This window comes from Mus pahari, chromosome 1, assembly GCF_900095145.1.
Source record: "Mus pahari chromosome 1, PAHARI_EIJ_v1.1, whole genome shotgun sequence".
Classification (NCBI taxonomy): domain Eukaryota; kingdom Metazoa; phylum Chordata; class Mammalia; order Rodentia; family Muridae; genus Mus; species Mus pahari.
The window spans coordinates 153712716-153728219 of NC_034590.1; the positions used below are offsets into that span (position 1 = coordinate 153712716).

The window sequence follows — 15504 nt, forward strand, 5'->3', positions numbered from 1 at the left end:
GAGGCAACCTCTCAGCAGGACAGCTGCTATCCCCACAACTCCCAGAGTCCGGTTGGTTGGGAAGGACAAGTATAATTCTTCTGTTTTAAAACAGAATCGTGAGGCAACATGAAATTTGGCATTTTTTAGGGCGTGCACGTGCCCAAATTAAGTGGCACATTTGAGAAGCAAACATTTTTCCATTAAAAAAAAAAAAGGAGACAAAAGCAAGTGTTTCTCACCTAAGCCAACAGAACAGCTCCATGAATACATTTTACAGCCTGACTGAAGCCACAAATAACTCAAAAGAGTTGAGGAATATTCATAGACTCAAATTTGCAGCCCCCAGGGGGGCATGTGGCTCTGGCCCAGGGCCTCTCCCTGCGCACAAGGGAGGGTTGGTTAGGTAAGTAAGTGAGCCATCCATTTCCAGCCTCTGTTTATTTGTCTGAAACTTGGGAGTGCTGGCTCCCAGCCCCTCTGCCCTGGGCAGCCCAACCTTTTTCACCCCTGGATCATGAAGACACAACTTCCACTGACCTTGGCATTCTGGTCAGTATCAGTTCTGAGACAGGTCTTATAGACTGACAGCATGTTCAGACCAGACCTGATGCCTCATGGTGTTAACATACCTTCACACACCTTCATCTTAGGGACTAGAAAACTGAGACTTGGAGAGGCCAGGGACATTACCCAGTCACCCACCCAAGGCCCGTGTGACCTCAGAGATCCACTCTTGTTATACTGCCCCTACCCAGTGACCATCATAATATTAAATATCGGGCAGGGATCTAGGATTCAGCCTTGAACAGAAAGGACCCAGGCAAGCTGGAGGGAGTGGGTGGCTGTGGGGAAACCGATCACAATGTTATCATAACAAGTGAGGGAGGTGTTGGGACAGGGTTGGTGAGAGCAGCTGGCCGGTTCATTCGGTCACAGTGAAGAAAGGCGTTCCAAGATGGGAAGCAGCTTGGTAAGGACATGGGTGTGGAAGGGCAAGTTGTGTCTGAAGATGCAGAAGTTCAAATTGGGGGAAGCAGAGTGGAAGGATATTATTAGGTGGGGTGTGGGGGGCAGGAACCAAGGGAGGAACTTGGAAGATTATGCACTTGTAAGGTGGGTGTTTCGCGTCCACTTTCTGTAGACACCCAGGCTTGGCAAAGTAGGACGTGACTTGGGAATGTTTGAGCCAGCGCTGGAACCCAGGCTCTGTCCTGGGACAGGCAGATAGATCCCTCAGCCCTAGGCTGCTGTTCAGGAATCTCCAGTGTTCTGAAGCTGGAGGACCTGGCTCCTGGCCTCCGAGGCAGCCACTCTGCTGGGCCTATGTGCAGGGAGGGGGTCTGCCTAGGGGGCACCATTACCCAGCAGAGACATAGGTCAGGAACAGCAGGGAGTCGCCTCTGGCAGCTTTGAAAGGACAAAGGCCAGGGAGCCACGTGGAATTGTGCTCTTCGGAATTACAAGCAAAACAGATGGTGGGAATACAGTCGGTGGAATATTTTTGCACTTTAATAAAGGCATTTTTATGTGGGCCACTGAATTTTCCTTCCCTAAATGAGCACCAGCCGGTTTGGAGGCAGCTTTGAGTCACTTACAAACAATTAGCTGAAAGGAAGGTGCGGTGGAAGGGGGGTGGGGTGGGGTGGGATCAGTGCGTGGGGTTGGGAGAACTTGAGTGGGTGACCACAGTGGGGGCATACAAGGGCCAAGCCGGTTGGCAGGACTTCTTTTCATTTGCTGGGTTTGGCTGTGCACTGGTTCAGCCTACTGGCAGCCAGGAAGGGCAGAGGCAGCCCGGCTGGGGGCTGGGTGGGCAGTAGTCAACACTATAAACAGAAAGGCTTATTTATGAAGCCGGCAGGTGGCCTGCACCCAGCAGCGACAAGGCGGGGTGGGCAGCTGTGCAGGAACTGCTGAATGTGGTTCCGGTTCCCTGGGGAACAAGACCCATAATGCCCTGCATAGCCTAGGCTAAGAAAGGTCCCAGAGTTCTGTTTTGTAACTGTCTGGTGCAGCACAACTCAGGTACTCTAGGGAGGGAGGTGAGACCACACGTAAGGTCTGAGTCTGCTTTCTTACTGTTCCTGCACTCACCTAGTGAGGCCTGGAGCATACAGAGAGGCGACTGCAGGCAGGTGTGCCTGAGCAAGTACAGCCTCCAGGAGTCTGACCTGTCCTCGTCCTATGTGGACCGGAAGTCGGTGTGGACCGGAAGGGCTGAGGTTGCATGCCTTCCTGGGTACTCACCTCTGTGCCCAACCCCCCCTACCCCCCACCCCCAGCACCAACTCACCACATCAGAAAGGAGCAGCAGGGAGGGATTCGGGAGTCAGGAAAATCAGGGAACAGGGGGTTGCTTAGGTTGGGCTAGAACTGTGTGCCTACTGTCTGGAGGGCCTCTTGCAGCTCTCCCACTCCAGATTCGGCCCCTGGACACAGCCTCACCCTCTCCTCAAGTTCTCAGGCATCCAGAAAACCCCAGGGCAGGCATTTCTCACCCCCAACTGCTCAGAGCTAGAAACAATCTAGCTGTCCATCAACAGGGGACTTGGTAAATAAGTTATGAATGCTGACACACAGTGCGCTACTCCTTGGCACTGGAGGAAAATAAAAGACGCACATAGTGGTGGAGGGGCGGCCAGACTTTCACGGTAAAGGGCAGTAAAAAAAAGCAAGTTTGCCATTTTTCATTCTAAAAAAAAAAAATCAACCCCAAACCTAAGTAGTATGTATATTTATATATGTGCCCCTGTGTGCATTGCATGGGAGAAAGAAAGGCTTATTTGAGGCGTGGCCTCATATTTGAAAACTGCTGTTGTCCCTTCTCCCGCCCACTCCTAACTCCGTTTTCTGCTTGGCATTTTCTTTCTTTGTAGCACTTAATGCAATCTTAACATGGTCTATTTCACCTACTTATTCTGTTCATCATGTGTTCAGTGCTTTTCATCTACTCACTAGCATACAGGGGTTTTCAAGGCAAGGGTCTCGATGTAGTTCCTGCTGGGCACCTAGTAGGTATTCAGTGCACACGAACGGAATGAACGGATCAAACGGGGCTGGGGTGAAGGAGGAGATGTTTGTGTTTTTTTACTTAATATTCTAAGCACTTTGTGGGTGATTTTTACTTCTTTTTATGATTTGTTGTATTGTCTCATTTCCCTATAATCAATACACATTGTTCTCACAATCAAGAGAAAATTTTTAAGAGGCCTCCGAGAACAAGTGTTGTGGGGGATGCTGCCCCTGCACAATGACTCTCACCACAGTGCTGCCTCGATGGTCCTGGATATGACAGGATACCCTCTGTCTACCACAGCCTGTCCACGCCTCCCTGGAGGCCCCAGGGAGCTTGGCCCAGCTCCCACTTTCCAGGTTCTGCTCCTATCGCCCCAACTGAATATTCCCACCACTGGGACTTGGCTCAAGCTAGCCTGGCCTCTGGGATGCTCTCAGCCCTGCCCCTACCTTCTTAGTTCCTACCATCTTGCCAGCCACCCCTCCCCCATCCAGTCTTCTTGGTGAAGTTGTCCAGAGCAGGGTTAATTTGACTCTCAAAACTCCCATCCTCTCAAAACTCCAGCTCAGCACCGGGCACATCCGAGTCTGACAGCCTTGCATGACAGCCTTGCAGGAGATTTCCAGGGTTTACCCAGCAGAGCGGAGTGTTTCTTCCAGCCTCTCTCCCCCATGTCTCTGCCTCTCTTCCTTTCCACTTCTGTCCTATTTCTCTTCCCTTGTTCTTTTCCTCTGTCATTTCCACTACCTGGTTTCCCCCACCATCTCTCTCCCTGCCTGCTCTGCCCTATTGCTGCCTTTCTCATCATTCAGCAAGGACAACTCTATGCTCGGCCCATAAAGAACCTGTTGGAATCCTAAGGGGCCCTGAAGAGGCAGGGGTGGGGCTGGCCTGTCTTCATTATTCAGTTCAGGCTTCTGGAATGATCCCGGAGGCTGCTCTGATGCCTGAGACCCATCTTAGGCAACCAACAAGGAAGGGTCTGTTCCGAAGAGTAGGCCACCTTTTAGGGTCCTTCTGGGAACGGAGCCCTACAAACGAGGAGCCTGGTAGGAGTAGGGTGTGGGACCCTTACGGCAATTTGGTTTAAACCAACAGCAAATCCTGTTCTTTGCACAGTCTCGAGGGCTGACATCAGGAGGGGCCCCTAGTCAGATGTAGTTTATGTAGACTGGGTAGTAGATGACTCCTGAGCACCCCGGATCTCACCAAATGAACCTGTGAGCTGTCCAGTCAAGGAAGCAGGCTCTAATGGTGATGACAGATTCAGGACAGAGAAAGGACCCAGGGAGGTCTTTAATACACATCTTAAAATACCAGAGACCGTCTACAGGATGTGAGGCCAGACAGTCTCAGCTCAGCCCCTCTCTCTGCTGGTTTATTCTGGGAGCCTCGATTTCTTTTTCTGTTCAGTGGAGCGGGGCTGACATCTAGCTTGATAAACATCTCACCTTGAGACAACAGCCACCTTGATGCTTGAATGGCCTTCAGGGATTCCCAAAGGCTGAGGAGATACACATGTCGGGAAGAAAGGGGCAGAGAAGACACAGGAGGCAGAGCCACAGAGCTCAGCAACTCAGTGTCTAAGGAGGAGTCCAAAGCCAGCCTTTTCCTATCCTCAGGAGCTGTGAACTGGGTCAGTGCATTTAGCATTAACCTCAGATTTCTGCTCTGTAAAGTAATGGACTATGGCTCACAATTCGTCAAATTCCCGAGAGAATTGATGAAGAATTTAGGCAAAGCCCTGCACATGTGAAACACTCCAGAGGTATCAGCTACTGCTAGTTTGCAAGAGGGAGGACTCCATGTCTAAAAATCAGCTTGTACCTTTAGGGCCAGCACAGCAAATGGCTGCCTTAGGAGTGACAGATGCCCCAGGCTCAGGCTAACCCATCCAAGCGCGATAGCCCAGGAACATGCTCATATAACCAGGCCCTGGGTCCCCTAAATATTTATTGCTTCTTTCTCAGACTACATAAATATTATGTGCTCTCTATAAAAACCAGAACGCACACACATATACTAGAACATATGGTAGAAAATACAAACCACATTGTCAGGCAGGCCTGGGTTTGAATCCCAGCTCTGTCATTTGAGAATCCTGAGTTCCTGGTCAGTCTTCCTCTAACATTAAGATCCACGGTTTCCTCATTTGCAAGATGGAGATAATAATGCCCACCAGGGATACTCATGAGAACTGAGTGCCCTGCACTGTGCCCAGAACAGGTGGCAGTCCCTGCAGTGATCTAGCCACACAGATCGAAGCAATTGCTTATGCTCTCTGCATTTCCTTTCTGTGCACATACGACGCGTGCCTAACATTAATGCTGGTATATACGTATCGATTAGAGAACATGTTGTCTAATCTTTTTATATTAAGATCATATCACTTCACAAGGTGCTAACACATGGGAAAGCATCTGGTTGGCACCTGGGAATCGTCGACGCAAATGCTTTAACTCTTGGCTCACCCCTTCCCTAGTGCCCCTCAGTCTTTAGCCCATTAATTGTAATCCCTGCAGCCTCCCTGTGGAATTTTCACATCTTCCTCTAACCTCCAGGCCTTTAAAAAATGGTTTATTTTGACATAACTGGAGACACAGCAGGTAGTTAAGATAGGCCAGAGGGGTCTGTGTACAGAGCTGCCCCCATGGCTATGGCTGGCTTTATGATTGTACCACACGGAAATCAGGGCTTTGCCATGGGAACAGGTGTGTGGACAGTTCTGTCATGATGGCTGGCACCTTAGATTCATATAACCGCTGCCACTGAGACACTCATCACTGCGGAGACGGGCATCTGCCCATCAGCATCTCTTTATTGGGAGCTGTGTGTCTTCAGTTCTATGACCTCTTCACTTTGGGAAGGTGACTTTGGAGGTAAGACCCCTTTACTTGCTGGGCTGCACTGGTGTACCACAGCAAGCTGAACCAGTAACCAGTAACCAAAGGACTCCTGCATCATTTCTGCTTCTGTCTCATCTTTTGACACAGGGCTCCTCTGTGTAGCCCTGGCTGGTCTGGAACTTGATCTGTACACCAGGCTGGCCTAGAACTCAGAGATCCACCTGCTTCTGCCTCCTGAGTGCTGGAATTAAAGGCACACACCACCAACCCCAGACATGGTTTTTGATTTTTGTCTCACAAACATACTACTACTACTATGAATAACAGTGCAGAGATCTCTGTGTGCCTAATTTTTCATTCTTCTGCGACACATAGTCAGGGATATTACAGACTGTCTGCCAATTGGTGATGGCATTTGTAACTTTTAGATGTGAAACCCAAGAAATATTCAATTAGAAATTGAACCTAGGACCTTGAATGTGGTTTCTTCCTGGTCCAGGAATATACATTATAGTCCTCTCTTGGGACATTGGGCAGTGGTGGATAGTCACAAACTATACTAACACTGCAGTTTACCATGCTGCTAACTGAGAACATGCGTGTCTTTGCTATGCTGAGCAACTCAATGCCTTTCCAACTTGAAATCTCTTAACTTATCTTGGCATGGAACCCCAGTACAGAACAAGGAGCACCTGTAACAACTGGGGCATACCTAACAGTTTTTATTATTTCAAAAGAATTTACCAAATGGGCCAGTGAGACGGCTCAGCAGGTAGAGGCACTTGCCATGCAAGCCCAGTGACCTAAATTCAATCCCCGGTTGTGTTCTGACTACCATGGGCATGAATGCCTGCACCCTTCCCCCTGCCACTAATGATAAATACAAACCTAAAGCTATGATCCACAAAAGCGTTCTTAGAGTGGGAACCTATGCACACCCCACGGCTGCAGCAGAGCCAGCTTCTCCTGTGTCTGGAAGCTGCCGAGGACCTTGTGGCATGATTTGGGGGTTGCTCTAAATGCTGTGGAGTAAGAGCTCAGTAGCCCCAGGAGTGTGTTGTTGCCTGCTTCTGTGATATATGGACACCCTTGCTTTTAGACACATGAAAGAATGTGGTTTTTTTTAGAAACCCATCCTCCATTAAGATCCAGCCTTTACCTCTTCAAGTGACTCTGCGACCATTGAAAACTCAGGACTCGGGCTGGAGAGATGGCTCAGCAGTTAAGAGCAACGACTGCTCTTCCAGGGGTCCTGGGTTCAGTTCCCAGCAACCACATGGTGGCTCACAACCATCTGTAATGGGGTCTGATGCCCTCTGATGCCCTCTTCTGGTGTGTCTGAAGAGAGCAATGTATACTCACATACAGAAAATAAATAAATAAATCTTTAGGAAAAAGAAAAAAGAAAGAAAGAAAACTCAAAACTCTAAGCCTTCCGTCCCAGGAGGACATCAGACTTTGGGCAGTACCTTAAAGACTGAACTGGCTCCTGGGGATTGTGGGTGGGGGACACAGACAGCTGCTCTGGACATACTTGGTGGAGTTCATTGTGTGAACAGAGCTATGGTCTGGGCAGAATTAAGAATGGAGAATTAAGTACTCTGACCCTAGGTGAGCTAATTCCACAGAAGCCCTGGCTGGGGGCTTCTGCCTTCCCCTTCCTCCCTCCCTCTCTCTGCCTTTACAGAGGGCACCCACTGTGATGCTGCAGAGAAGTTACCTCCCAAACCCTTGGGCTGCGGTGTGTGTGGCCCTGAATCACACAGCACACAGGGAGGCTTAGTTGGAGAATCTGCTATTGTTGTCATGGGCCCCGACTCACCCAGACCAAAATGTGCCACAGGCTCCATTTCACACAGGTAGCCGGAACCCCCATCAATGATCCGTAGGTGTGCCCCACTCTTCTTGGTGTAGAGTACAACCTTGGCGCCCCTGGCAAAGGCTCCGAACCGGGTGCGAGGTACCACGCGCAACCAGTTGTTGCTGAAGCCCTGGAGGGAGGAAGGCGGCAGGCATCAGCCAGGGTGGCACGGAGCCGGAGGCAGGGATGCAAGGTGGGGGCAGGAAGGGGAGGAGAAAGGGGAAGAAGAGACGGGTAAGAGGAAGAACGGGAGGAAAAGGAGAGGAGCTGAAGAGAAAAGGAAGAGGAACATGGGCAAAGCTTGCTGCAGGGAGGACGGAAAGAGCCAAGAGACCGTGGGGCAAGGTTTGGGGCCAAGTAGTTCCTGTGGCAGATGGCAGAGGGCTGAGCAAGGGGTTCTCCCGGAAGTGGTCTTTCCTGCACGGGGTTCTCCCGGAAGTGGTCCTTTCTGCTGGGAACTTAGGTGTTTCCAGGTACTAGGTTCTCTATCATGCTGGCCAGTGAGCCTGGGTTCCTGTGCCCTAACACACATGTGGGTCCCTGGGAGCACAACCAGGCTAGGAGCTAAAGGGCCTGAGGTCAGTGCATACCTGATTTCCCCGGAAGACAGACAGTGGCTGAGCCATGGACTCTCCATGTGACAAGATGAGATCCAGCATCCCATCGCCATCGAAGTCGGTCACTACGCCCCCTACAAACAATGAGAGTTCCCCTCTGGCCATCAGCATCTGGACTTAGGGGAAGAGGGGTTCCCAGGTGTGGTGAGAATAGATAGCCATGAGTGTGAGAGGCAGACAGCACAGTGCTGGGGCAGGAACGGGGCTGCAGGCTCGTTTCTCTCCTGTCCATCATCCAGGAATCCACAGACAGGCTTCCCTTCCTCCCCCTGAATTTTCGTGGAGGGGATGGGTACGAGTTACTTCTGGCTTCTCCTGTGCTTTGAATGATATACCTCTTTATTTATGTAGTGGCTGGGTTTGTTTGTTTGTTTGTTTTATTTTATTTTTTTGCTTTTATTTTGTTTTCAACATCTGCAGTGTTTGCATGGGCTGGATCCCTTTTTGGTGGTCCTCTTTACAACCCAAAGAGGTGAGAAAGGCAGACACTCCCATTTTGTGGAAATCAAACCGCAGAAAACAGAGCGGGCCGCTTGTCTGCGTCAAGTGCCCTTTGTCTGGCAATGAGCTGGTTGCCAGGAGGGGAAGGGTCAGACACAGGATGCCTGCCAGGGAGCAGAGGGGGCACATCCCTCAGTCCTCCCATCTCTCTATAAGAGGCCTGGCTGGAGAAACGACTGCTGCCCACAGACCCTGCCCCTCCCCCGCAGCCCTGAGGATGGCTGTGGTCTCCTGCCCCCTTCTCTGGGCTCAGGGCTCTCCTCCACCCTCACTTGGGACAAGATCAGCTGTCTGACTTCTTGCTCCTCCCTCCCCAAGGGTATGAACTGCTGAGCTGGTGGAAGCGCTGCAGCCTTCAGGGGTCTTACCTGTACCCCGGCCCTCAGGCTCTAGGGCGTCACCAGGATTGAGCTCCTCGATGAGAGGGTCCCCGTGTTCCCTGCGGATAACACTGTAGAAAGGATAGAGTTGATCCAACATGGCCATCGTGGGCTCCTTAGACCCACTGGCCCAATCGCTCTGTTCCGAACGGCCCCAACACTGTGCCCCGGAAGCCCGTGGAATTTCTCTCGCAGCCTTCATGCCATGGCAGGTCCCTTCTTGTGTTTTAATTTATGTTGGTAAACATTGATTTTTCCTTCTCTAATAGATGAATTATAGACAGCTTGGGGAGGGGCAGGTGATGGATGGAGAAGGGCAGAGGCAGAGCTACCTTCAAGTGACCTTCATGCTCCGCCAAAGGATGCTGGGTTCCATAGCTCTGGATGTTACCCGGGCGGGGTTCAACCCCATGCAGCTTCTCCCTCCTCAGCCCCCCCCCCCCCGCCTCCACCTACTGGCTGTCCTGCCATAAGCCATCCCAGACGGCTCTGCCTTTATCGCTCTCCTGGCCTTTATCACTTTCTGCCCGTGTTAACTCTGCTTGGGGCATCTTATCTCTCAGGCTTCTCTGTGAGCTTGCTGCAGGTTGGGGCCTCATACAAGTTATCTTTGCTTCTCCCACAACATCGAACACAGGGTCTAGATCCCAAGCCAACTCCAAGCAATCACACGTGTGTGGGATACCAGGGTGAATTTCTGAGGCAAACAGAACAGGGAAGGTCCCTTTGAGCCGTGAGATCCCCTCTGTGTGTTCGGAATACTCAGTCTTGTCCCTGAGCACGCACTTCCGAGACTGGTCCTCTTGTCTGTCTGTCTCTGCGTGAGGTGAGCAGTGAGTGGTCAGTGGTGGTGAGAGCTTCCCTCTCTAGCTTCTCTCACTGGTTAAACTGGTAGCTGTGGCTCCTCTGCCCTGGCTGGGTGAGGGGTCTGGGGCAGGAGGAATTTGTTTTCTTCTCCCTATCATACTGTCTGCTCACATCACAGAGGGGGTCTCCGTAGGAGCTGGAGCCTGTGGTTACTGGATGCAGAGCACTGCAGAATTTCAGGGTTATGCAGATGCCCATGATGCATCCTCCACTCATGTAGGGCATCCAGGCTGAACACTGTATGCGAATGGTATACAGTGTACCTGGGCAGGGTGCTGTGCTTAAGTACACACGGGCATGTGCACATCTGCTAGAGGCGTGACCCTTCAGCTTATTGGCAAACCCTCTCCTTTTGACCATCTGTGTGCTACAGGCTCTGGTGCAGCTCAGCAGAGACAAAGGGTGGGAAGGGGGTCAGGGGAGGGTCAGTCTGGCACATCAGCTGGTTGCTCTCATGGACTAGAGATGTGGGGAGGGTGAGGGTGGGCACAGAAAATTTCCTAAGTCCAGGAAGTGGTGGAGGGAGACTTGAGAATAGACCAGAGGTATTTAGATGCACATGTGGGAGGCAGCTCACATCCCAGTAGGCCTGGGAGAGTCCTTGCTTGCATGGTCATCACAGGCACTGGGGCTTGGTTTGGGTGTTACACTCCCTGAAGCAGCATTAACGGACCACAAGGCTTTGGGTCCTCAGTGGCAAGTGGCAGGAGAGACATTGAGCTCTAGGAGCTAGTCCTTTAGTGATGGCAACAAAGTGGCACAGTATGGGGCAAGTGGGTGTTAAACTTCCAAGCTGCCAGTTGAACAGAGGTCCCAGCTGCAACCTCTCAGCTGTGTGCCCAGGACTCAGCCATCTGCCTTGGGGACTTAGGGTGCAGCTGTGTACCTAGGCAGTGGCTTCTGTTGCCCCTGTTGCCCCAGGGTGTGACCATGTGGTGACTGATAGCTCAGCATGGGAGACTGGAGGTTGAAGTGGGCCAGGCAGGTGGACAGGCAGAAAGGTACCCGGGCTCTTGGGCCACAGAACTAGAGCCCTAGACAAGTCGGTGCTCAGGGCCCCAACAAGTGACACTTTATTAGCCAGAGAAGGAAAGCAGCATCTCTGTTAACGAGCAATTGATCTTCTGCAATTAATCTAGAAGTTGTGAATAAGCTTTTTGCAAGGCACCTAATTAGTAAATCTGGTGCCTTCAGGGGGTGATTACATCCAGTCGGGATTGATGCTTGGTTAATAATTATATTTTAAAACATGCTTAGTCACAGCTTGTGCCTTTTATTAATAGTTGAGGCCCCCCCCTGAGAGAGGGAAAAGAGGCTTGGAAGGCCAAGCAGGTGACCTGACCCATTTCCTGGCTCCAACACCCTTGTTCCATCTCCCGACCTAAGGCGTCTTAGTGACATCACAGACCCCCCGTGAAGTGTCCCTGCTGTGCTTTTCAAGCATCCGTGTGGAAGAACGGCTGCGTGCCCACCGTTCTCGCTAGGCATCCCGACGCCTGGGGCTCAACCCTTGAGATCCGACCTAGAGATCTGAGATGGGCAAGCGCACTGGGTGATTCCCTCCAGTCCCTGGGATGCGCAGGTGTTTGAGGACTTAGATTTCCACTCCAACTGCTACCATTAACTGTCAATTCCAGCATCCCCCAAGATGCTCTGATGAGCAACCCTACTCTGAGAGATGTGTCCTGAACGTATTTGGAACACTCCGTCTGTCCCTCTTTCAGAAAGTTGAAATACTCTGAGGTTCTACTACAGGTTCTCAGAAGTCTGGAGTAAATAAGCCAGAGACTCTCTTTGTTTAGCCCAGGTTTACACAACAGAGGACCCTGGAAGCCTTTCTGTGGCTGTTGGGGTTCTTTCTTGTGGGGGGCGGAGGCTTGGGTCTAGCTGGACCATGTCCTCTCTGCGCATGCTCAGCCACAGGTAGGGCTGACTGGGACTCTTCCTCTATCTTGCTTGGTCTCTGTACTCCTCTCTCTCAAGCAAGAACCATCCCGCCACCCCCTTCACCTATTCCCACTCCCCCCTCCCCCAGCACAACCTCCCTGACCCTTGGAATCCTGCCCTCTAATTTTCTACCCGCCATGGCCTGGGTTTGGTACCGGAAGAGGCGATTGGCTGAGGAGCTGCGGTAGGCGATGTTGTTGAAGAAGACTTCCAGTTCCTGGTCATTGTCGAAGTCGGCAGCAATGACAGTCCGGACAGGGGAGGGCGTGGAGAACTTGGGCGAAGCAATGTCCTGGAGGAGAGAGTGCTGAGGGTCAGAAGCGGGTAGCGATGAGCAAGGAACCACACCCATCTCTTGTACATCCCCTGTCATGACCTGGAGTCGTAGCCCTTGGGAATCACGCACACAGTTCACACTGCCTGCGGGACATGGAGGGCAGAGTAACAGCAGCCGCTGTTCACACAGGAGCTCAGAGTTGGGTCCCGGTCCAGATCACACTTAACCCTCCTGCCAGTCCCCTGAGCAGCCTGGTGTCAGCATTCCACTTTACAGATGGGATAACTGAGGCCTAAAGAGGGAGGAGGATTACTGAAGATGGGCCCAGAGCCAGAGCTCCAGATTGTAGATTTGGACCAGGCACATTTCCTTCTCAAGTGCAGAACCAGAAGCCAGGACAGCACCGGGAACCACCTGCTTCTGAGTCCAGGCTCCAGCACTGGCTGGCTGCTCAACCCTTGGGGTGGATCTCACTGTGGATAGCAGCAGGCTACGCTGTGAGGCCCACACGGCAGGTGTGCATCTTGGAGTGGCCAAGAGACAGCTCCCTGGTGATCTGTGTTGCCTCATCCCTCTCACCAGCCCCATGGAAAGCCAGAGCATCCTTTAGCTGCATCTTCCACTGCTTCTCTTCCCTCATTATGTTTCCTGGGAGCCTTAGGGTTTTATTTGAGACATGATTTGAAGAGGTGTCATTATCACTTAGACCTGCCCAGGACTTCCAGGGAGACTCTGGACCCAAGACAGCCCAGCTAGAAATCGTTCCCAGAAGTTCTGGCTGTCTTGGGAGGGTCTGGTTGGTCCTAGGTGTGGGATTGGTCCCTGAAAGGGGAGAAGAGCTGAGTAGGTGGTCTCTTGTTTCCGAGCAGAATACTCCCATTGTGCGTAGGGTGTCCCTTGTAGAAACCCAGTGGCTGTCCAAATTCCACTGCCTAATTGAAGAGAGCTAGGAAGGGCTGAGCTGTTCTCTGGGAACCCCTGCCCTAGAGTCGGGCCCTTGCACCCGGCCCTGCCTCCTTCTCTCTCTGTGGTGTGCTTTAGGAACCATAGGAAGGAGCTTTCTTGGTCCAGCTGCAGAGATGCTTGCTCCTGGAGGCAGGGGAGGGTGACAGTCCTCATCAGCACTGTAATGAGGTTGATTAAGAGCCTGGCTGGCTGGTCAGGGTGGGCTGAGCAGGGTCTTCAGAGCCGGGGAGCAAGGAGACCTGAGGATCTCTAACTCATTACTGCTCCATCGATCCTGTAAAAATGGAAACTTAGACAACCCCCCTGGGGTTGCCCCTCTGCATGCCTGGGCTTCGAGATAATCTATGTAAAGCTTTTATCAGGGATCCTGGCACGTGGGTGGCACGTGATAAACAGGACATTTGTTATTATTGTTATTGTGCTGGGAGCTCTGTGCAGGGGCCTCAGAAGGCTAGCGCGTTCTCTAACCTCAGCACAGGACATCTGGAGCCAGGTGACTCTGTAGAGTGGGGACTGTCCTGTGCATTGTGAGATGTCTGCAGCAGACACTCTGGCTTTTGTCCTTTCCCAGTCAAAATGCTCCTAGACTTTGTCAGATATCCTGAGGGCAGGGAGGGCAGAATCATTTCTGGGGCAGAATGCCTGATGATGAAGGAACTTACCAAGAACCCCGGGGGTCAATGTCCTGAGTTCAAGGCAAGCATCCTCCTCTCCAGAAGGCCTGGAGTCTTATCAGGGAAGGGAGACAGATGTGGGTGGGGCCTCTTTAGTGTCTCACAGACTTTGGGCAATTCTCTGCATTCACAAAGCTGGGAATACCATAACTTCTCATTTCTTGTTTACTGGTATTATTTACCAAGTCCCAAGCATTTCAAGAGTAGCCTAGCCCCTTGATGTCAGCTTCATCAAATCTGTACTCTGTCATATGTTGAGCTTGGTACTGCCACCCAGCAGCCTTGGGGGAGAATACCTAACATTACGTTCTGCCGACAGCTCCCTAGGTGGACAAGGCTGTGTGTGTTTACCCTATCCTTTATTTGACCTTGGGGACATCTTGGGAGCTCCCTGGCATTAGCTAATCGCCTGTCTCATCATTCGACCCTGGGTCTGAAGCTCAGTTGGAAGGCCCAGTTAGACTCTGCAGGTGGGGTGTCCCTGGAGCCCCGACGAGCAGTGGTTACCAATGACAGGATTCCTGCGGGCCACCTTGGAGGATTCTCTTCCTCTCTGGCCACTTGTTTTCTGCCCTGGGCCTGAGACTCTGCCCAGAGCTGGTGACCCGGCTCCCTGCGTGTGACCTTCCTTGAGATCCCACCCCTAGCTCTCAAGAGCTCCAAGACCTCCTGAGCTTATCAGGGGGCACAAGGCAGACTCCATCTCTCATGGCACCTAAACACCGTGCAGGGCCTGGCTGCTCTTACCCGAAACCGGACCTTCCCGTGAGCACTCATCTGCAGATAGAGGCGATGTGGGCCGTTCCAGTTGCCGTAGACGATGTCTACTTTGCCGTCACGGTTGAAATCTGCCAGGGCCACTCCTCGGCCATGCTGATGAGGGTCGTCGACGCCTGGGGAGGAGCGGAAGGAGCTTCAGGGGGCTAGCCCTTGCATGTTCTGTAAACATTCACCTCCAGCAACAAGAGAAGGTGACATTCATACCGTTCTTGTGTTCCCAGGAAGATGGGGGCGGGGTGGGGTGGACAATTCCATCTTAGATGTTCTCACAGGGACAGGAAGTGGTACAGTCACCTACGCACATGCGACCTGGACACAGCTCAGGGTAGTACGGTCCAGGAGAAGGAGAGTGTGGGCATTCTTGGGGACCAAAACCTTTCCCAGCTCTGTCTCAAAGCCACAGAGAGACATTACACTGATCACATCCCTCTTCGATGAACTCTCTCAAGGGTTTACCAGTGCCTTGGGTCAAGTTCAGATTTGTGCCTTGGGATCACGGGCTCTGGCTTACTGGGCCTCTTATTGAGTCTTCTTTTGTGTTTTACTGTCTTCTTGACTTACTAGGCTCTGATCACCACAGTCCTTCCATCCTTTACGTGAACCAAGTTCTTCCTACATTCCGGATCTTTGTGCTACCTGGTGTCTCCTCTCTGGATGCCTTCCTGGCCTCTGGAAACTTAACCCCTTAAAGAAGCCTTTCAAGACCTATGCATACAAAGCAGCCCACAAAATAAACCAGGTTCAAGAAAACAAATGTGACGTGTGTGTGTGTGTGTGTGTGTGTGTGTGT

General features: G+C 51.8%; 1 protein-coding gene across 3 annotated transcripts in view; it reads right to left on the reverse strand.

Moving 5' to 3' along the window:
• Crtac1 (cartilage acidic protein 1) overlaps positions 1 to 15504 on the reverse strand; it is a 146034-nt gene that overhangs the window by 10325 nt on the left and 120205 nt on the right. For all 3 annotated transcript variants that reach the window (XM_021193688.2, XM_021193679.1, XM_029544086.1), the window contains exons 7-11: positions 14682 to 14827; positions 12173 to 12309; positions 9192 to 9274; positions 8296 to 8396; positions 7667 to 7835 (exon numbers count right to left, since the gene is read on the reverse strand). In XM_021193688.2, coding sequence (XP_021049347.1) covers positions 7667 to 7835; positions 8296 to 8396; positions 9192 to 9274; positions 12173 to 12309; positions 14682 to 14827 — 636 coding nt within the window. The remainder of the gene's footprint in view (positions 1 to 7666; positions 7836 to 8295; positions 8397 to 9191; positions 9275 to 12172; positions 12310 to 14681; positions 14828 to 15504) is intronic.